Source organism: Phodopus roborovskii, unplaced genomic scaffold (genome assembly GCF_943737965.1).
Source record: "Phodopus roborovskii unplaced genomic scaffold, PHOROB, whole genome shotgun sequence".
NCBI classification, from domain to species: Eukaryota; Metazoa; Chordata; class Mammalia; order Rodentia; family Cricetidae; genus Phodopus; species Phodopus roborovskii.
Genome location: NW_026126408.1, coordinates 17,661,787 through 17,684,713, shown reverse-complemented (window position 1 = coordinate 17,684,713; position 22,927 = coordinate 17,661,787). Strand labels below are relative to the sequence as shown.

General features: G+C 41.1%; 1 protein-coding gene across 5 annotated transcripts in view; it reads right to left on the bottom strand.

The window, feature by feature from the left end:
* Ltbp1 (latent transforming growth factor beta binding protein 1) overlaps positions 1–22,927 on the bottom strand; it is a 385,515-nt gene that overhangs the window by 6,473 nt on the left and 356,115 nt on the right. For all 5 annotated transcript variants that reach the window (XM_051181870.1, XM_051181869.1, XM_051181868.1 and 2 more), the window contains 5 exons: positions 22,742–22,921; positions 21,190–21,276; positions 19,383–19,511; positions 18,567–18,707; positions 17,137–17,307 (listed from right to left, as the gene is read on the bottom strand). In XM_051181870.1, the coding sequence (XP_051037827.1) occupies positions 17,137–17,307; positions 18,567–18,707; positions 19,383–19,511; positions 21,190–21,276; positions 22,742–22,921 (708 nt within the window). The remainder of the gene's footprint in view (positions 1–17,136; positions 17,308–18,566; positions 18,708–19,382; positions 19,512–21,189; positions 21,277–22,741; positions 22,922–22,927) is intronic.

Here is a 22,927-nt window from a genome sequence, read left to right as displayed (position 1 = left end):
CAGCAGTTGGTGAAAAGTCTGAGTTTCCTAGAGGTCTACTCTGCCAGGATGATCAGAAGCAGTCAGGTACTAGGGCCCCAGGACTGGACTGAGAAACACCAGCCACCTAAGGTAACACTTGCCCAAAGGTTTCCAGTTTGTTTCCTCCTATATACAATTAAAGAAAAACACAGACTCTGGCATGATGGCTTAGCTATTAAAGGTTCTTGCCAGCAAGCCTGAGGACCTAAGTTAAATCCTATCCTACGACCCACATGGAGGATGGGGAGAACAGACTCCTGCGAGTTATCCTCTGACCTCTGTGAATGTGCACTATAGTTCACATACACTCACTCCCCCCCCCCTAAATAAATAACTCCATGGACATAGCTAGTGTGACTGTAGAGACTTGCTTCCATCCCTGTATGGGGGGTGAAAAGTCAAAGCTCGCACATTCTGCAACTAGCACCAGGGAATAGTAAAGCCTCAGAACCCCCTGCACCATGGGACAGGGTAGGAACTCCATTCCTCACCAAACAAATATTCTAGAAACAACACCCAGACCCCAGATGTTCCCAACACTTTGCATGAAGCCATGCTGTGAGATGAAATGTTAATTTCTCTAAGGAAATATAGCAGAGCCTGGAACAAGACTCAAACAACAACAATGATAACAATAACAACAACAACAACAATAACCAAAAACAAAACAAAACAAAAAACCCAGCTTCAAACAGAGCTCAGACTGTTGTCAGTTCTACTTAATGCTTGAAAAAGCACCAAAGGCCTTCCCTTTGAGATGTTTACAGGTTTTATGAGCTGAGGTCATATACAGTGGTTTTTTTTTTTTTTTTTTTTAAATGTATATACAGTTGCTATACATCTCGACGGGAAGACATCTATAGTATTTTATAGCCAAGCCACAGTGTGACCAAGAGTGGATCAATTCATATACTCAGTTTGGAAGACATAATCCAGAGATAGCTAGAGCTTTCCCCTGAGACAACTGTCAACTGTTAGGGAGCCTTACCTCAGTAAGGTCCAAGGATGCCAAGTGACACAGAAAGGCCTGGCCAGTGCTGTTTGGCTTCGATCCTGGGCTCTCTTCCACTAAAGCAATGAGGTGACTAACTGTTGCGAGCATTCCCCTCTTTCAGGGTCAAAGGAGAGACCTCGGGTGAGAGTGAAAATGAAGGACAGATAGTGTCTGAAAACAGCTGCCTGGAAGGGCTGTGCTTGAACAACAGCTATGTACACAAATCAGATTATGGGAAAAAATAATTTGGATTAATTTTAAGGATCTAATCAAGCTATCGACAAAAGAAACGAAATAGTAGCCAGACACAGATGTCTTCTAAAGCTTGCAGACTTGACCTAGGCTGGAGAGAGGGCAGCAGAAGGAGATAGGGATGGGTAGTTTTGAAACCTGCTTCTTCTTTCTCTTTCTACTCCTGCCACGCATTTCCACTCCAGAGTCTAGAATCCACCGTCCCTCAAAGCCTCGCTATCTCTAACATATCGAATGCTAACCTTCAAGATGGTCTTGATCAGATAGCAACTTATCACTTCTGTGTTGCAGGTTCTGTCTTGCAGCTAATGATGTGTACCCTCTGCTCAACACAAAGGACAGAGCTGTCGCCCATCATATATACTGTCTCTCTCATCCTCCCGTCTTGCACCTCTCTGGTTCTCATCAGGGTCAAGGGTGAAGTGAGCATGCGGAAACGGAAAGAATGTGGGCTTTGGAGGCTAAAGCCAGAGCTGCAGTGTTCATTGTGTTACTTATTTTCCTATTTAGGAATTTGGGGTAAGACTCAGCTTCTTCAGATGTCACATAAGAGTAATTCTTTAAAAAAAAAAACAAAAAACTATTTTTATTGTATGATTATTTTGCCTACATGTTATGTCTGTTTGCCATGTGTGTGCCTAGTCCCTGTGGAGGTTAGAAGAGGGGGAGCAGACCCCCTGGAACAGAAGTTACAGGTGGCTGTGAATTGAACCTGGGTCCTCTGCAAGAGCAGCAAGTACTTTTAACCTCTGAGCTATCACTCCAGCCCCTCCACAGGGGTAATTCTTATCATCTTATCTTCATATGGTAGTGGCATATGAAAAATGATACAGTGTTATGGATTTGCTCATAAAGTTTGAAGCTCCAAGAATATAGAAGTTACTCTTTTTCTTTCTCTTAAAAAAAAAAAAAACCCAGAGCCTTTATGGAAGATGTGAAAACAACTGATGATTTAAAAAGAGTATTGAGAGTGACATATAAATCCGAATGTCTGAACTGAAGGTGATCTGTGGGCAAAGAGAGCTGAGGTAAATTAAGGACAAAGGGAGATCAAATTCCAGGCATTTGCTGATTCCCTTTTGAGATTATCTGGGGATTTTTACATAGGTGGAGGAAACTGGGTAGAGGAAAAATGTTCATGAACACTCTCCAACAAGGCACAAAACTGGTGATTGCCTTGGCAAATTTGTTTGTATCATGAACAAGAGAACTTTGTATTTGACTCACAGATCTCATCACATACCTCTGGCTGCATTGCAATGTAGACCAGGTGCATGAGGGATAGCTTGGAACATTCCAATGAGGCATGGGTAAGATGTCTTTGGGATCTGAGTATGGGCAAATCTCTAGCATGTTCTGGCCTCTGAGCATCCCAAGCCCCAAGAAAGAAACCGCTCTGCCTTGGAGGTATGGTTAGCCCTAGGTCTGAGCCATAGCCAGAGTCTAACTTAGGGATCTGGTTGAATTGGGGCTGAATATAGAACAGAGTCCAATCGCAGACCCCTGAACTATTTCCACGATTCCCCAGAGAAGCCAGGAGAACCCTGGCTGCCTCTTCCTCCAGCTCGCCATGAGCACATGCACAACATATTTTGTCCTTGACGTCTCTTTGCTTTCCAAAATTTCCTCTTTTTATGCACAGCAACAACAATTAATCATCTAGTTGTCAGGTGTTAGGTGCAGAGCAATGGTTGGTTCACTTAGCAGATCCTGAGAACCCTCCTTTCTGAGGTCCCCCCCCCATTTAGCCAAACTGAAAAGTGAAATGAATAACAAATGGAAATATTGACACCTCAATGACTCTCCCCTTGTGGCAGGCCCCACCTCCCTGAACACAAATGCTTAGCTCTAGATCAAAGCTATAAAAGGGACACATGGGGTGGCATGGGACACAACCACTAAGTGGTCTAAATGGATCCAGGCCATTGGTCACACTAATTTCCCTGGCATGCCAGATTCACACTGCAGATGGTACTGTTTTGATTTCTACTTTAAAGGAGATATATATATTAAAACAAAGTGCTCCCCTGGAGCCAGTGGGTCTGGGACCCCTGCTAAGCAATGGGAAGCAAGTTACTACATCCAGGCAGGAAATCTCCATTCTTGATGACAGACACATCTGTGGGTTTGGTCTGGACAGTCACATGTTACAGTGCCACTCTGGCATTTGAGAACCCAGGAGGTGAAGTTTCCTTTGTCTGAGACAGACTCAATCCAGCCTTTAGAAATGTAACACAGGCTGGATTTGGGTTTTTATATACCAGGGCTGAGCATTTAGAGCAACAAAATTTAAACTGTGTCTATGGGGGATAAGCAAGCCCTGGGTCTTCTGCAGTACACAGAGGTTACATTTCATTCAACTCTCTACCAGGGTTTTTTTCTACAGGGTTAAACACATATTCTTAATCGATGATGGTGTTAAGGATTCAGAGGAGGGAAGTGGGCATTTCCCACAGTGACTGCTTAGCCTGAATTAGAATGGAAACTTTTCCATAACTAAAATGGATGAAAGCTATAATTTTTCTTTTTACTATGACCATTTTAGACTCTTCTGTGCTTGTGAAGGAAGGAGGCAGAAATGCCTTAGTAGAAAGGGACAAACTGTGTTGCATGTCTGGCTTTTCCAGAGAATTAATGCTTGCCCAGAGTAGAGCAGGTAGCCACCCTGCTTCCAGGAAGTTAAAAAGCAGGGAACTGTCATAGGAAATTAGACACCTCCCCACCTCACACATTATAAAAACCACACTCACATACAGATATAGACACATACACACACACCATATCAACAAACACACATATATGCAACACAACATACAGACAAATAGGTACAACACACACACACACACACAACAAAAGATCTGGAATTCACAGACTCAATACACTTGGGTTCTCATACACATTTCTTTTCTAGACACATCTAGACACGTTTCCTTGAATTTCAGTTCCTCAGTCAATGGAACAAGATTTGTGTCACTATTTTAGCCATATCAAAGTAATTCATTTTGTTGCTTCTTTCATTTCTACAGTTAGAGCCTGAGGGTAGCATGAACTTGATGAGAATCGGTGAATAAGGTAGGGTTTAGGACAGGAGAAGGGGAAGAAAAATGGGAAACCTTACATTTCATCCTGGAAGCAGGGAAGAAGAGAAAACAGCCTATGACTTGGGTGTGAGGGCACATGCTTACAATCCCAGCACTCTAGAGGCAAAAACAAGAGCATCCGGAGTTCAATGCCACCCTGGGCTCAACACCAAAATCAAAATCAAACCAACTAAACAACCACACAACAATCAGTTAAACCAGAAGGCATTAAGTTAAGACTGTCTACTGCAGAGAACATGTGGGAAAGGAAGCCAGCAGGCATGCGCCCTGGAGAGCTGGTCAGCCACACATGGCATACTTATGCTTACAGTTTCACTGAGATCTCAGAACTGCATAAGGAAAAATTGTAATTAGCCCTTCTTTGTTTCTCACCAGAACACTGCAGTTTGTAGCACAACATTCCTAATGTCAGCTGAGGGCTTTATGTGTGCTCTATCTGCCAAGCCATTTTCTGTTTGCAGCTGCTCTTTTCTGACACCCTAGGAAAATCATTGAGTGCACTTCCCCGGCTGTGAGCATCAGGTAAGCACTTTGCTCAGATATAAGCATCTGTGGTTCAAATTCCAGGGAGAGTCATAACCATGAACACCGATGAGCTCAGCTCTGCCAGGGTCAGCGCTATCATTAGCAGGATTTATGTTTATTGAATTTGCTCGATTTATTAGGTGAAAGAGATCAAATTGCTTAATGTTCAATTAAATTGTACTTGTCGAGGACAGGGAAGTAATGAAATCTAAAGTCTTGGCAGGGTTTATATTCCATGGGACTCCTGTAAACCATAACACTTTGAGGAAACTCACAGCCGTATACCAATCAAGCCTGCCCAGCCTGAGCCTTCCAATGTAGTCACTCCCAATGTTTCCCATCAGATGGCTGCTAGCTAGCCAGACTAGAAGAAATGGTTGGCCACAAATGCTACAAAAAAAAATTTTTAATGGAGTTCCCTTTTGTGTTCTAAAACCTGGTATAAACATTTATATTTTTGTAATAGCATTAAGCTAAGCCACACAGGGAAGCTTGAGAATAATGACTGCTAACACGAATTCCTTATTAAGAACTTAATGGAAGACTTTCCCCATTTCTTAGTGGTCCTGGCTCTGGAAAGACACCACTGAGGTTTATTTTCAGGCAGTCTCAAAAGAAACAAGGAGTGAGATTGCCTCTGATGTGAGACAAGAGCTAAGGCTTAACAATGCAAAGGGCACAGGGAAGGTTTCAATGCATTCCTTTGTAAAAGGATCTACTTTTGTTTCTTTCATTGTAAAGATGAGTAAGCCATGTATATCATTGTTCCTTTCCTGCTCCTGGAAGTGTCAATCTAAAATGCCAACAAATTATGAGAAACAAATATCATTCATATAGAGTCCATTTGCTTTTCTTTTCATGAACTAAGTTCTAAGAACTACTTAGAAAGAAAACTTGAATGTATTCTTAAGGATAAACCAGAGTTTGTATGTTTTGTGAATGTACCAAATGGCCCTGATGTGCCTATCTCAGGACATAGCAGTCCTAGACATCACCATTCTGCCTCACAAACCTGTCCTGGAAGGAAGCTGAGGTTGAGAGACATTGAAAAATATTCAAAAGTTCAAGTCAGGTTAAATTCTCAAAGTTTTAACTATGAAGTATGACAATTTCCTCTAACAATAGGATTATATTTTAAAGTATTTTTAACAATGCTTATTATTTTTAAAGTTTACAATATAGAGAAAACTGCTCTGATATTTGTTTAAAACTCCCATAAGAGTCAGAACTCAAGATTCTAAACAATCAAACAAAACAATAAGATATCTTTCATAACCCACTGCCATTATTTGAAGAACAAATTTTGATTAACTTATGTACTATTTCTTAACACTATGGTTATATGTGTATTTTGTGAAGATATAAGATATCATTGCTTAGCAAAGACTTGAAATTATTTTAAGATCTCTGATTCTGTTTTATAATTTCTTGGTATGTTGCTATTTTACCTCACTTTAAAGAGACTCTCCTCTTCTCCCAGGGGTGTTCACAATCAGTTCCAATCCTAATGGGGTTTATTGGCAATGACTTACTGCACATCCTTGCTAGGTACTCATAGGTTACCGAGTGTGTGGCATCTTGTACAGATGAGTGGTGCGCAACCAACACAACTGTTCTCAGCAGCTCTGTTGGTCCCCAACACTCAAGGCTCAGGAACAAACATTAACAAGGAGACAGCATGTCAGGAGTCCTCCTGACCAAGCTCTATTTTCTTCTTAAAAGTTGTTCCTTTCATAAGATTGGCTGTTGATGGTGAACAGTTTACTTTCCTAGGCCCGACCCTCTGCAAATTCATCCAAACATGAGGTTTATTTTTTAAAAAAACATGGTTCTGGGAATCAAATCAGGACCTTGGGTATGCCAGGGATCTACCACTGAGTTCTACCACAGTCCCTAATCTACCCCCCCCCATCTCTGATTTCTCTTCAAGCTCTTGCTGACCGCTTTCCCCGTTATAAAGGACAGAATCTGTCTGCTGCAGGAAGGAGAGTGGATCAACCTTCTGCTACCTGTCATCCAACAAGGAATATCTGCACTGGCCAGAGGTTACCGTTTAAATCCAGTAGCCAGCAGCTCTGCTCTAACCATAGCAGTCTTATAGCAGTTTGTTAAGAAGAGGTAAAAATAAATGCAACTGATCTCAGTAGAAAACGCCAAGGCATGTTCCAGGTTGTCATTCTCAGAGTCATTCTTGAAGCAAACCTCAACTGGCTCCATGATGAAAGAGAAACAAACAGAAACAAAGCCAACAGACAAAACCCAGCAACTTGTATGTAAAATGTTCTAAAGCCAAATCTAACTCAGAGCAAATCTTAGTCTGAGACGGCACTGAACAGAAACAAATAGAAAACTGGACCTATCATCTCTGACTTCCAAATGGAAAGCTGAGGCAGACAAACTGGTTACTTCTAAGATCAACAAGATTGCTTGTATCCAAAAACAACAGCCCTGGACTCTGTGATTGGCTTCTTTTCCGTGCCGTCATTTCCCTACTTTGGCTTGCTAACTTAGACTCAGAGATGACGTCAGCGGGGCTCCCTCCCTTGCATGCTTTGCATTACAGAGTGCAGCCAATGTTTTGCTAGCACTACAGGCAGTGTAGCCCTGGGAAAAGAAGCATGCATGAAATGGCCACCCCACCCACTGACCCATCCAAGCCATCCAAATATTAAAGTTTCACAAATGCTCACGCCTCCATCACCTGTGACCTTCTGCCGATCAAACTCCCGCACAATGATATGCAATTGTTATGAGGACATTAAACCAGTGGCTTCAATCAGCTCTTATCCAGCATTCTGGGGGCATTCTGAACCTGGAGACATTGAGGGGCCTCCCTAGCTGGCTTCTTGGGTATCAGCTGGTCATCTATACTCCAGGAAATCAGGCTCAGAACACAGCTTATGAGTTCACACTTCCATTACTCTGGCTTCAGCAGTTTGGCCTGCCCTGGCTCTATCAGGAGCTGTTCCTTTTTAGACAAGACTTACTCTAAGGCAAACCATGTTCATTTGTCTACTGACATGTTTTAAATGGATGCAATATGATCACAACCCCAATGGGGATTCCTTGTCTACTGCTTTTCCACAGAGTAGAGTTTTAAAACCCCACATTTTAGACTGTTTCCAGAATCTCACTCTTACCTACCCTTTTTGCTCCCTTTCATCTAGCTCCTTTCCCAGGTCCAATGCCAATTTCAGTTTCAGAGATGGGAGCACTGGTGGACCACAAAATATTGTCCCCTGGACATGATGGAAAGGCTCAAGAGGAGACCTGCTTCCCAAGGGGACCATGAGCAGTTGGATGGAGTTTGATTTATTCTGTCCTAATATCACCTTAAGAATTGTCTCAGTAGAAGACACTGATTATAAAATTCAGTTCACAATGACAGCCACATGATCCTATTTACAGTGAGACAGTAAGGACACATATGGCTTGGGACAGCATGCTTGCCTCTTGTCTTGGCGCTTGAGTCTCCAATTACTGCCTGAGGCAGTCTTGAATTCCTCCACTCAGTGACCCTGGGTTGCCTAGAATGGCAATTGTACAGACTGCAGATGTTAATGAGACCAGTGTATTAGTGCTGTATTTAGGGCGACATACTCCTTGCTCCTCGTTACTATGGATGTCTCCTGTGTTTAAAAGACACAGTATGAGACATTCTGTGTCTTTGTGATTTGTTTCAAATACTTGCTTTTAGAATTAGAGCCTTAGGTTGAATGAGAATTAAAATAATTTGAATAAGTGGGTAAGCAGTATTTAAATATATAAATATATTAAGAAATTCAAATGACCTGTTTGTTCTTGATACAGTGGCTTTAGACCAGGCTGCCTTGAACTTTTTTTTTTTTTTTTTTGCTTTTTTTCTAGCCATGGTTTCTCTGTGTAGCCCTGGCTGTCCTGTCCTGAAACTTGTTCTGTAGACCAGGCTGGCCTCAAACTCAGAGATCTACCTGCCTCTGCCTCTGGAGTGCTGGGATTAAAGGCATGAGCCACCACTGCCTAGCCTGCCTTGAACTTTTCCTGCAGGATAAGGATGACCTTGAATTCCTGATTCTCCTGATTTTACATCCCTAGTTGTCAGATCACAGGAGTGTACCAATGATGGGTTTACAGAGTTCTGGGGATTGAGCCCAGGGCCTTGTGCTTGGTGGAGAGTACTCTACCAACTTAGCTACATCCCCAGCCTCTGTATTTAAGCTTGGCCTCTGATATTAATATGGCTGCTTAAATGTTAAGATGATTTATTTTCAATTAATTATTTTTTTTCAAGACAGGGATTCTTTGTATAGTCTCAACTGTCTTAGAACTGGATTTGTAGACCAGGTGGCTTCAAACTCATAGAGATCCACCTGTCTCTGCTTCCCAAGTGCTGGAGTTAAAGGCATGTACCACCACCCCACAAATGTCAAGATTATTACAAGTTGTGGGCTTCCCTGTCAGCTAAATTACTTGAGAGAAAACCAAGTGAACAAAATTTATGAAGGAAGGCTAAAGAGTTTAAGCCATTATCAGAACTAATATAAAGCAAGAAATGTAGTGTCTTCCTCGAGACAGAAGCAAGAAGAAAGTACGAATGAATGAATTTTCTAGGAAGTTGGTTTTGGATGACATCATGTAATGTATTCAAGTTAATCATCTACAGTTTGTAGATCTAGTACATACAAAAAGCAACATTAGTTGGTCCTCTCCAGGCATAAAGCCTTCCTCACACTCACACGTTATCCTGGTATTTAAGAGCCCTTGGAACACGTGAAAAACTTCTTCAGCAGTGTGCAGTGATACAGAGGCCACACTATTTCCCAAACAATGGAACCAGGAATCGTTCATTCCTCCTAAACACTCTGAATTGGGCATTGTTTTTGATGCTCACCTTCCTTCAAAGAGACGCTCAGCTCCAAACTGTGTAGAATTGACATTATCTTAACTTATTTTCTGGAATGGTATGTCCGAGGACCCATGCGATACCACATCTAATGCCGGCGCGTCCCCTTGAGGCAGGTGTTGACACTGCCGTTCCACACAGAAGGAAACGACAGTGCCAGACATAGATATGGACAGAACTCACTATTGAATGTTGTTTCAGAACCATTCCTTTGTAGAAAGAAAACTATTTTGGTCTTTGGGAGGCAATCTTTTCGGTGAGGAACAGTATAAACTGCAGGCCAGCCTATTTCACGTAGCGTATAATGTGTACTGAAAATTCAGCCCCAAAGAACTGGACCACTTGCATTTTTAGAATGTTTTCAACTTGCTATCTACATTCTGTCTCCAGGCATGGTGGTCACTCGGTTTAGGAGGCTTGTGCCATCTTTCTAGTTTTGCCACTCTATACTCTATTCGGTTCATAGTTATTGTTTTTGAATCATAGCACTCAGAATCTGTGATAAAAAGGATACATGCTTTCACACTAAGAGATCTCAATTTTACATAAAGGAGACTTGAAGGAACTTTTCCTGTGTAATGAGTAGAACCAATCACCAAACCAGAGCAGGATTCTGGGTTGCCTAAGTAAGGCGAGGGCCCACTGCTGTGCTTCCCATGTGGGATGTTCCAAAGTTATTATTAACATTCTCTGGAAACATATTTCTTGGAAAAGCCTTTACACCGTGAATGCTGAAAGGCTTTTTGCAACCATCGTCTAGTCATAATATTTTTTCAAGTGTTGTCTGGGAGTCAAATGTCTGTCTTCCTTCGTACCTCAGGGCTGTTATGCAACATCTTGCACTGAGCTCTTTGGGAACATGGAGATGCATAGATGTGGAAATCACTGGCTCAACCATTTCTAATGCAGCTTATAAGTTACTTTAGTTGGGTACAAATATAATAAAAGTATTGTGGCAGATTAACAATTAGGATATTTACAATATTTTGCAAAGCTAACATAGCACATATATACTTAGGAGAATATTTGGGAATAAAACACCCTAGTTCACAACTGCATCTTGCATTCGAAACACAAATTGTGAATCTATCACAAACCTTTAGGTTTACCATAGAATATATGTTTAATAAATAACAAAATGAAGGAAGAAATACATATAAGCTAAATTTAAATGTAAGGTTTAAATTTAATTTTAAAATGAGAACAGGAAAGCAACACATAATTTAGATTTCATGTTGGAAAATTTATCTTTTCTTGTCAACCACAAGAGGTGCACAACTTATATGCAATAACAACCATCCTCTTTAACATGAGACATATGAATAGCTTACACAACTTAATAACTTATAAAAACCTTTTGTTTACATAGTGTCTACCTACACAGGAGGAATTAGGCAATATATATGTATATATATACATATATATATATATTACAATATATAGTAAAAACAAATTCAAGTAATGAAAAGGCGATAGATTCACAGCCAGTCATGAACATAGCTATATTTGTTTTTCCTTTTAATTATTATTCAAAGGACAGCTTACTCATGTTGTTTTATGCCTTTTTATAGACTATGGCTTATAGCTGGCAAGATGGCTCAGTAGGTAAAGATGTTTTCTTGCAAGCCTGATGACCCAAGCCCACAGGATAGAAAGGAGAAAACTGACCCCTGCTAGTTATCCTCTGACTTCCACACAGACACTGTGGCACATGAATGTGCATACACAAAAAGTTTAAAACATGGTTTAGACAAGTGCTCTCTATGAGGACCTGTAGCTATGCTTCATTTAGAAAAAGCTTGCATAGTATTTTCCACTCTATAGATGTACCACAACTCATCAATCAACTCCGGGCACAACTGATTCCATTTCTCCTTATTACAGAGCAGTGACATTATTACAGGACAGCTTATCTATATGGTGAGCTCCCCAAAGTAGACATAGTGACTCAGATATAGATATACATTTCATCTTCAGATTGCTTGGTTGTGATGCAGAAAGACAATACTTCTGTAAGTTGATCAGTATTGGAATATAATTGAAATTTATTCCTTTTGAGCCACTAGTGCTCCCACTGGGACATTAATAAAAAGCAAAAGCAAACGGCATTCTGACCAATACCTGAGCTCTCAAGAGTGCCTCAGAGGAGCACACATGTTGTAGTACAACAGACTGCCAACAGGGAGCACTCTTCCAACACAGGTTATCCCATTAGGCAAGCTCTGGAATGTGAAGTTTTAAGTGAGGACTCTTATCAAGACCTTATGTTCAGTTAACTTATAACGTGGCTCTCTGAACGATTTATTCATCAGGAGTAAAGTTCTTTAAATAGTACAACTGCAAATATTGTGACTCCTGGGTATTGTAGAATCTACTGTTCAAATGTGTCTGTCTTTTGTTGCTCACAGAAAGGTTTTTATCTTCATTTGATAACAACACAATATGTATGTATAATAAATCATAGGTATGCTTTCCAAAAATTAAGTTTATACTTTACTTGGCCAAGAATTATTGACTTTAACTCATTGTCAGTTGAATATATATGCCGGCATGCCTGGGGAGATAGGCGGACGCCACATTCACTTGGTTCACTACACTCACTGCTAGCTCTAAACTGTATTCTTTTGCTTGTCTAGCATTCCACATAACAACAGAAAGTTTCAGCTTTAATTCTTCACTCCTACTTTCTTTGTTGTTGCTTTTGTTTATTTGTGTTTTGTTTTTTTGCACTTTGAGTTCTTGGGGAGGGAGGACTTGGGCCACACTAAACCAGTTCCAACAGAGTGGATGACTGGATCTGACTCTGCCCTTTGATCAGGGTGTGACAAGGTAAGCTACCTCTCTCTGCTTCAGAGGAATCTCCTCTTGCAGAAGGAGGTGGTGGTTGTGCATCCAAGGCTGAAGAAATTGATACCTCTCAATGCTTGGCCCCGAGACCGATGAAAACCAAGCAGGAAATGTCTAATCAAAGATTCCATATTCTGGTAACTATGACTTCATTCTAGTATGGCATGAACATTTCCCAGAGAGCCAACCATGCCTGCCCTCTCTCTCATCTGAAATATGGATGCCTTGTCTTTCACAGTCTTACTTAATACGGTGATAAACAGATCTATTTAGTAGTCCTCCCAGAGCAAGCTCATCCCCTGACATTCTAAGGCTGTGGAGCAGCAGAGGGTATTGTGAAAGGAGAGGGAGGAAGAGGTGGCAGGAGTGGGACTAGGGCCAGGGAGGCCTCCAGGGTTCTAGGAGGCAGAGGTTGTGAGCACACACCCACCACACCATTGTCACACCCTTCACTTTACCACAAATAATCTGGAGCTTTCTCCTAAATGAGCCTGCCATTTGGCACCTTTAACTAGCTGAGGACTGACATAAAATCCAGAGTGCCCCCAAAAGTGAACAAAATCACACAATGGCATAGTTTTTCTCATGCAAGGTTCAACTAACATAATCTTTCACTCCCCACTCATTTCTCCCACATGCAGTACCAACACACAAGACAACTTCTAACTTCAGAGACCCGCATGGAATGGGCCACTCCTACAGCTTCCACCTGCCAGTATTCCCAGACTTGCTGTTCCAGCAAGAATTAATGCCTGTGACCTATTGGACCAGAAGTGTGAAGGCCTGTCTTGAGCCAGAGCTGTACTTTACACTGCACTTTAATGCTCAGAGCTGATGACAGGCACTGCAATTTATTCTTCAAATTCCCCTAGCACAGTTTCCATCAGTAATGGATCATTCCCCAAAACAGTGTAGCCCTCCTACAGAAACTGGAAGGTTCTGTGTCTGGCTGGCTGGGGCTAGTCCAGTGTTTGAATTAACAAGGGACAAGGCTGTGCTTCTCAATAGTGGTCAGATGCAGAAATGGCACGCTTAAAAAGGCCCAGAGACAGAATTATGACGAGCATCCAGTTTTAAAATTCACACATTCTCTGGTTCCTCTGGAAAATGAGAGTGTCTTATTGTGAAAGCAGGTTTGAAGATGCACACATGATCCTTGGTAACCCTAGGATCTCACTAGATGTAAGACCTACAGTGGAAGCCCTTGGAGAATGCAGAATCCTATGCTTTTGTCCTGACAACTTCGGAAGCAGGGCTGGAGCTCAGGTGAGACTCCTAGCTCATTGGCTTGCTCTTTATGTTTATAAAGCAGCTAAAAGTTTTCATAATGATGACAATTCATGTTCAGGTGTTAGATAACCATGCATTTATAATATGAGAGCCTTTGGTTTTGGTTACATTAGAAAATGTATTTGATTTGAAAATATTATTTTAGTGTGTGTCTGTATATGAATGCATGTATGTATGCCATGTGTGAAGGTGACTGCAGAGGCCAGGAGAAGGCACAGGTGCTTGTGAGCCACCTGACATAGGTGCTGAAAACCAAACTCAAGTCCCCTGGAAGATCAAAGGTATTCTCTCAACCTCTGACACATCTCTCCAGCCCTGATGTGAATTTCTCTTTGGAAAACCCAGTCAATGAAACGTGATTATCAAAGGTGCTTGGCTTGGCTTGTCAGTTATAGGAGTAAATGCAGCATCACAAGATCAAGCTGGAGACAGAGTAAAGCATGGCTCTGCACAAACCCTTCCTAGAGAGCATCTATGACCACATGCTCCATGTAGTCCAAAGGCCAGAGATGTAAGCAAATTATGCCAAGGCACACTTACAAATAAGAAGACACAGACCTAACAGCAGCAAGACAAACACAAATCATTTGTAACCATAGGAAAAAACCTCCAACTTTTCAGAAACAAGGGGAATGTATATAAAATGTACATTTACTCACATGGTAAAAACACTTCTAAAGGGACTAGGTGTGGGAAGTCCTATAGGTCCACACATGGAGGTTCATTGTCTAGTTGTTCACATTGGGAAAGTCAGGATTGGGGTCAAGAAAGGCTATGAAGGAAAAATTACAATGTGCAGCATGAGATGTGGCTAAATAAACCAGGCTGCATGGATAAAACAGGTTCTGCAAGCCCTTCTCCCACCAGTCCTAAAACACCACCAGGTGTTCTTAAGAGAGATGATGTTAAAATGTAGAAAACATGGCTTGTGACCATTTCAATGCCACCAGTTAGCAGGTGAATCTGATTCCAGAGGTGTTGACATATACAACAAAAACCAAAGCATTGCTCTGACAGGTATTGAATTCAGTTTTAAATATTACATTAAATATATGTATCAATGACAAATATGATCTGTACTAACTGGATGTATATATAGCAAGAAGTCTATGAGGCTCAGACCCAGCTGTCAAGAGTGGACATCTTCAGGGATACAAATGTGACAGGGCAGGTGGAGGGAACTATAACTTCTTCTGCTGTTTTAATCTGTTCAGTTATTTATTAGTATTCTTAATTATTATTATTATTTTAATGAAAAAAACCCTGCATAAGGACAAGGAGATAGGGTGGAGTTGAAACACAGTAAGGAGACCCAGGTCTTGTTGTATTCATTTCTATATTGATTTCATCCTAGTCTCCCTGTGGCATCTGCCTCACTGACCACCAGCAGTCACACGCTCTCCTGGCCTCATCAACCCCACGAGCTAGAGATGTGTGTTCTCATGAAAGGCAGCTGCCGTGGGCAGTGTGGTAGATCCAGCCCCAGAACCCAGCCTTCCCAGGTCTGAGCTACTATCAGTCCCATCTATTACTTTAGGGATTTTTTTTTTTTTTGGTGGCATTTCAGATTATTTTCTTCTTCATGCTACATTGGTTTCAAGTTATTTCTGTGCAGGAATGCTACATCCTTGAAGCAGCTTGAAATAAATATCTTAATAATTGAATTAACCAAAAATTAATGTACTCGCCCTCTTGCAGCAATTCCTACCCTCCTTGCTTTTCTGAGAGTATGTGCTGGTTATGAACTCCCTCATCTTGCTGCAGCATGCTGGTTTTCTAGCCTTAACAAGTCCATTTGGGAAAATGATATACCAAATACTTTTCAGTGCTCTCCTTTAAAACAAGAAGTGGCTTTGGTGGTCAGAAAAGGAAAGAAAACATTATCACCCAAACCAGCAGCCACCAAACAGCCAGCCAGAAAGCACAGCCCCCAAACAACCCTGTAACACAAGGCAATGGAACAACTGATGCTAATACCCAAAACTTGAAGAAAAATTAGATTTACCCAAACACTCTTCATTTCTTCCATTCTTTCTAAGAAACTTTTTGGCAATTATTTATTTGTGTGCAAGTGAGTAGGCATGCATGCCACATCACACAAGTGGATGTCAGAGCACAACTTATGGGAGCCTGTTCTGTCCTTCCATCATGTCAAAGCATGGACTGAACTCAGGTGGTCAGGCAGGGGCTTTTACCTAATAAGCCAGATTTCTCAAACAGGTTGAACAGTCCCTGTTTGAAATGCCTAGGACCAGAAATAGTTCAAGGTTTGGAGCTGTGGTGATTTGAATGAAAATGGTGCCTCATAGACTCTTATGTTTGAATGTTTGGTCCCTAGTTAGTGGGACTGTTTGGGAAGGATTAGGAGGTGTGGCCTCGAGAGAGGAAGTGTGTCACAGGGGGTGGAGGCTGAGGTTTCAAAAGCCCATTCTACGTCTTCTCTCTCCCTCTCTCTGTCTCTGTCTCTGTCTCTGTCTCTCTCTCTCTCTCTCTCTCTCTCTGTGTGTGTGTGTGTGTGTGTCCAGCACCATGCCTGTCTGGTTCCTGTCATGATGATTCTGGATTAACCCTCTGAAACTGTAAGCAAGCCCCTAATTAAATGCTTTCTTCAATAAGAGTTGTCTTAGTCACAATGTCTCTTCACGGTAAAGAGGATTTTGCATTTGGGGACCTTTAGACAGACTTTACCAACTGAGCATCTTTAATCCCAATATTTGAAGTGCTCTAAAATATGAACTGTTTGAATTTTTGGATGAGCATGCTCTACCAGTATCTCTCATATGGACTTTGACGTCAACACTTGACCTTCTACCTAAATTAATGTTTTATAGTCTCTAATGTGTTTCCCCTTCTCGGTTTAAAAACCAGGTAACAACAACATAATGAAGTATCTACAAATATAAATTAGAAAAAAAGCACAAAAAATTATGCCACAGATGGTTAAATTATATTTCTTCAGGTCATATGTCAAGCTTGGGAGAAACTGAACTTCAAAAATTAATGATGTTGTCTGGCTTGAAGGTAAACCAGCAGGCACATGTTTATATAGCTATATTTTCTACTAAACACACACACACACACACACACACACACACACACACACACACACCACCTGTGATGAAAAAGATGCAAGGAGAAAGGTTATATGAGAGAAATGCCAATCTCCACAGGAGATGAAGAGCACGTGTCACAGACCCCTTGAAGAAAAAACAACACTGGCTCACCTGAGTCCTTCATGGGGCAGAGAGCACACTGCATGCCCCATGCCTCCCCATACAGACAGCAGCACTCTGTGTACGTCGTCTGCTTGCCCACCAGAGGACGGCTGCACACATACTCCTCACTCAGATGCTCCCAGCACAGATCTTGGTAGACATCAGTTTCTTCTATTTGTTCTGAAAAGGAAGACATGGTTCCATGACAATGTCACTGTTATTCCTATTTCGTCAACAATGCTGTGGAAGCCAGCAAGTTTCAAAGTTTCCATCCCTACTTGTATGAGCAACTTCCAAGGAACAGTCTCAGTTCAGCCTGCCCTTTCCACAAATCACACCTTTGTCATCTCCAGCTGAACATTGTTCCATCAGCTGACATTCTGCCTGGGTGAATGCCTACCTTCGGAACGTCCTCTCACTATATTAAGTGCCCATTATCTTGCCCTCCTTTTATGGGCTTCCTATTCTTCCGATCCTGTCAACTCCTACCTCTTCTTTCCATATCCATGCTTTTTCACTCTTTTCATCTGCTCAAACCCTGGACCAGCAACAGGGCACTCTACAATGTTCAATTCTAAACTTTCTACCTTTGTTACATCTGAAAGAATCTCCTAAATGTGACAAGTGATTGATTGACCATACCAATATTCAATGACACACCACATCCTCAGAGATTAGCAGGAATTCCCATCTATGCCCTTTAGGAATCTTCATTTTGCTGCACTTCACACTCTGCTTCATCTAGACCTATCCATGCCATGCACCCTGAGCAAATACAATTATTTTTGCTGACCTCACATCTTCCTCTGAAGTTTAAGTGTGATGAATGTTCAGGTGAAACAGCCCTTCCACGAACTCAGACCCTCTGTATCCTGACATTCCTTTAATGTGTATTGTGTGGGTTTGAAAGAAAATGGCCTCCAAAGGGAATGACACTATTAGGAAGTGTGGCCCTGTTGGAGCAAGTGTGGTCTTGATGGAGGAAATATGTCACTGTGAAGGCGGGTTTTGAGGTCTCATCCATGCTCAAAGTGTGCTCAGTAACACAGATCACTTGTTTCATGAATATCAAGATGCAAAACTCTCAGCTCCTTCTCCAGCACCATGTCTGCCTGCACACCACCATGGCCTGCCATGATGACAATGGGCTAAACCTCTGAACTGTAAGCCACCCAATTAAATGTTTTCCTTTATAAGAGTTGCCATGGTCATGGTGTCTCTTCACAACAATAGAAACCCCAACTAAGCCATGTACATACAGAATATTAAATCTACTAATTAACCACATATATCTCATTATTTCTCTTAGTAGTTCTTTTAACTTCTTCAAGATAACTAAGAAATTAATGTCCCTAATTTTGAGACATTCCCATTTTAATTAAAAAGACAATCTTGAGCACTTACTTAGATAGACATTTGTATCTCACATCCAGACATACCATTTGATTCAGTTGGCTGCACACATCTTTTCTCAGAGGCATCCAGGACCATTGGGTGAGTGCAAAAACAGTTGTAAGAGCCCTCTGTATTAACACACTGGCCATCGATACAACTGTTAGGGTCTTGACATTCATCCATATCTTAAGAGGAAAAAGAACCAGCAAAGAAAATCAGCAATCATTTGTGCTTCATATAGTTATCAAAGTTAACATTCTGATAAATTCAGTCCAGATCCCAAGAGCCACCACATTTAAATTAATTATACATCAGAATCCATAGGGACCCCTGTGACTGGAAAGACAAGTCACTGAGGAAAAGCAATTCTGCTATTGCTGCTATTAAATATATAAAGGAAATATTGGGGAATAGAACACACTTAGAAACTTAAGATAAAGTGCCTTTAAAAAAAATACTTTTACAATTATTTCCTTATACTGTGTTTTTCTGCCTATAGCACATGGTTTTCTGCTTAAGGGTTAATGTCTGTGTGAATATTTCAAAATGTCCTCTGTTTGCATGAATGACCTGACTGATGGAACAGGAAGTTCTATAGACTAAAGGAACTCTGCAGTCTTATTGGTGACCTGGATTGTAATTCCACATTGACTATGAACTCCTTGCCTGACACCCAATCAAATACAAGGATGAAAGGATTTTATTTCTCAAATCTCGCTCAAAAAAGAGATCCACAAACAGTTATCTTTTAAAAATACAATTTATAAGTAAAATAAAAATTACACCATTTTTATTACATAACACTACTTTTTTCCTGTGCATTTTTCCAGTACACATCATTATATTCTCTTAAAGCTTACCAAAACACTGTAATTTGACGGGATCATAGTATGTCCCTTGCTTACAGTAGCATTCATACCCGGGCTGAGTGTTCAAACAATAACCATTTTTGCAGATTTCCTCCCCAAACAGTAGACATTCATCGGCATCTATGGCAACAGAAATAGGAGTATGTTTTTATTTTTACTTGAAGAAGAGTCTAACCAATATCTGGTTTTAGATTAGATATTATTATGTTCAAAAGATTCTTAAAATTGGACCCAAATGACAGATGCAGGAAAGTGATGAGGCACGGTTCTGATGCTACTTCACCTTTGGTGAGCTAGTCTGTGGATTCCACAGGCTCTCAGAACCTGCTCTAGTGTAGCCTTTGTGAAATGGGCCTTTTTATTTGTGGTATATGTTGCCCCATTTACTAGCTGAGATGTACAAAATGCCAAGAACTATTTGTTGACCATGAAAAAGGTCTTTTCTGGGGAGGGAGGAAAATCCATGGAATTGCAAGTTATAAAGGGGGTTGGCAGGCCAACTTCCCCAACAGAATTATCCCTTGGCCATCACAGTTGTCTCCAGTTAGCTGGGTCCACCAATGTACTAGGATCCAAAGGATAAATAAGATAATCTACATTAAGGATTCTGGACACTCTGAGGTTGTCTGATCAAGTAGTTCAGAGTTCATGTCATTTAGCTCTCATTTTGAAAACTGTCAACACCATGGAAGAAGACATGCTCAAATGTACACAAATGGAAAAGGGCAATGCTGAATATAAAATGTGCCACAGTAAAGGTTCTGAATTCCATCTTCTTCCATCACTCAAAGCATCATTAGGAGGAGGAGCTGGGTTTTATAGAAAGTAAAATTGAGGTTCATAACATGAACTGAAATTTAACTGCATTCCTGTAAAAATAGAGTATGTGATAGTTACGAACTTGAAAATCATTCAACACATACTGCACACCAAGTCCAGTTAATCCAGTTGGACTAAATCATACATGTATTTTAAAAACACAAATGGAATTTCTTGCCCAGCTACTGAATTAGTTGATACCATTCAAATACTAGCTTTCCAAAAGTAGATGGATAATAAAAACCATTTTCATAGTCTCCTTTCCAGCTACTTTCCAGTTCTCACTATTAAACTATAATGAAAAAAACCTTACATATAGTATGTCATAATAATATCTCTAACATGGAACTGTCAAAAGCGAGTTAATAAAGAAATGTTCATACACACACACACACACATATGTATATTAGACTAAACAGGCTACACAATTATTTGTTCAACAATAGCATTAAGGATATAAAATAGCCACTTTCATTTTCCCATTTTCTAGTCTTTATTATGAATCTGTGACCATAGCAAAATAGTATAGGAAGAGTAGGAAAGGCTATTAAAAAAGAAAGCAAGACTCTTAGCTTCATTAGCTATGCTAATCAAACTTACTTGCTCATGGTTTATATTATTTGGAATGTATGTCTAGGTGAAGGAATACCTTCTGACTTACAGTCTTTTGTGGTAAGTTATTATGCACATATTATTTCACTAGAAGCTCACTGTAATTCTGAAAACATTCCTGTTTGGGAGCTGAACGTTTGGAAACACAGAAGGTCACATGACCTCTCAAGGTCACACAGTCTCTGGGATTCTGACCCCAAATCAGAGTTCAGTTCAGCATCCACAGAGACCTTCCTCCTGGGGTAGAATAAAGGGCTTGGCCACCAGTTTCCACAGCCCAACAGAACTCTACCACTGTGTAACCCAAGCCAGGCTCCCACCCAAGTGAAGGACACATGCTGCAAACTCTTTGGCACTCGATGCTGACCTTTATAGCGCTCGCCACCAGTGTCGTAAGAGGATTCTCCAATGGGAACAAAACCTTTTCCTCTAGGGCACATTTCCATGAACTCAGCTGATTTTAAGAGAGACAAAAAAAAAAAAAAAAAAAAAAAAAAAAAAAAAAAGCAATGAGTTGAAAAAGAAAACAAATCATCATCAACATATTTCCCTGAGTGCATGTTTTTAATCCAGCTTTGCCTTCTCAGATTCAGAAACATTTAAACACTTGAATAGTAAGTAAATCCAGCATGCTCTAAAGGTCATGGACCAGGCGAGAAGATTCCAACTCTAGAAGTTGATATATCTTTCTTTCTTTCTTTCTTTTTCTTTCTTTCTTTCTTTCTTTTAAAGACAGGGTTTTACTGTGTTGCCCTAATGGACCTATGATTTTCTAGGTAATTCGGGCCAGCCTTCTGAGTACCTGTAGAGGGTGTGCACCACCATGCCTGGAAACTTACCATCTGTCCTACTTTACCCATGTTTTATTTGATATCACAACTGCTAGTTTTGCACTGCTATGGTGGTTAGTGTTCTGAAGGTTTAGTGAGAGTCTATACAGCAACAGTTTGTCTTAAATACAGGAGCCGTACTTGTGGATAATGCTGTCATCAGTATAAAATAGGAAGAATCTGGGGGACTAGAGAGACAGATCATCACTTAAGAGTGCTCCTCAATAAGAAAGATGGGAGTTTTGATCCCTGCACCCAAATAACCTCAGCTCAAAGAAGAGACAGAGGCAGGAGGACACCAGGGTGATGGGAGAGGTCATTCTGTATGTTTCTCATACTGGTTAATAATAAAGCACTGTTGGCCAATAGGAAAGGAAGATAGGAGGGACTAGGAGACAAGGAGGAAATAGGAAGTAGTAAGGAGGAGTCAAGATGGAGAGTATGGAGAGAGCTGGACGCCAGCCGCCTCCCCGGTAAGAGAAGGTCATGTGAAAATACATAGATCAGCAGAAATGGGTTAATAATTAAGACAGAGCTAGCCGATAAGAAACAAGTAACCGGGCCAACAGCATTGTATCAAATACAGAGTCTCTGAGTGTTATTTGGGGCTGGCACGGAAGCAGGACAAGACCTGGCGGCGGGAGGAAAAACCGTACTCGTTATACCAGGGCTTGTTGTTTTCCAGCCTAGCTGAAAACACTTGAGTCCAAGGTTCAGGGAGAAGACTCTGCATCCAAACACTGGGTAGAAAATGATGGAGAAAGAAACCTATCTCTGAGTACCCAAATGGGCATGTTAACTTACACATGTGCACACACATAAATAAGTAAATAATGAGATCACTCTTATTTTAAAATGAAATAAAACTGAATGGAGCCTGACTGTAAATGTGTATCCTATGACAGGCAGAATTCATATGGAGGTGGGATGAGGGCAAATGCTCTGGACTGGAGAGGAGTTCACTGAAGGACAGGCTCATTGGAGTCACTAAGGCAGTGAACCTCAAAGTCACAACCAAAGGTACCCCTTCCCAGGCCAGTGAACACCATGTGACCAGGCAGTGTGAACACAACAGTCGGTAGATCTTACCTGTCCCCTGGACAGGGCAGGGGAAGATCTCACAGTTGTCTCCCCAGCCAGCACCCGATGTACAGCAGCATTCTTGTTTGGTGACATTGGGGGCCAGCACATTATCACAGAGACTAGCATCATTGAGATTATAGTAGCATTCCTTCTTTTCTTCCCTGGGCTGATGATTTACACTGGAGTCTAGAA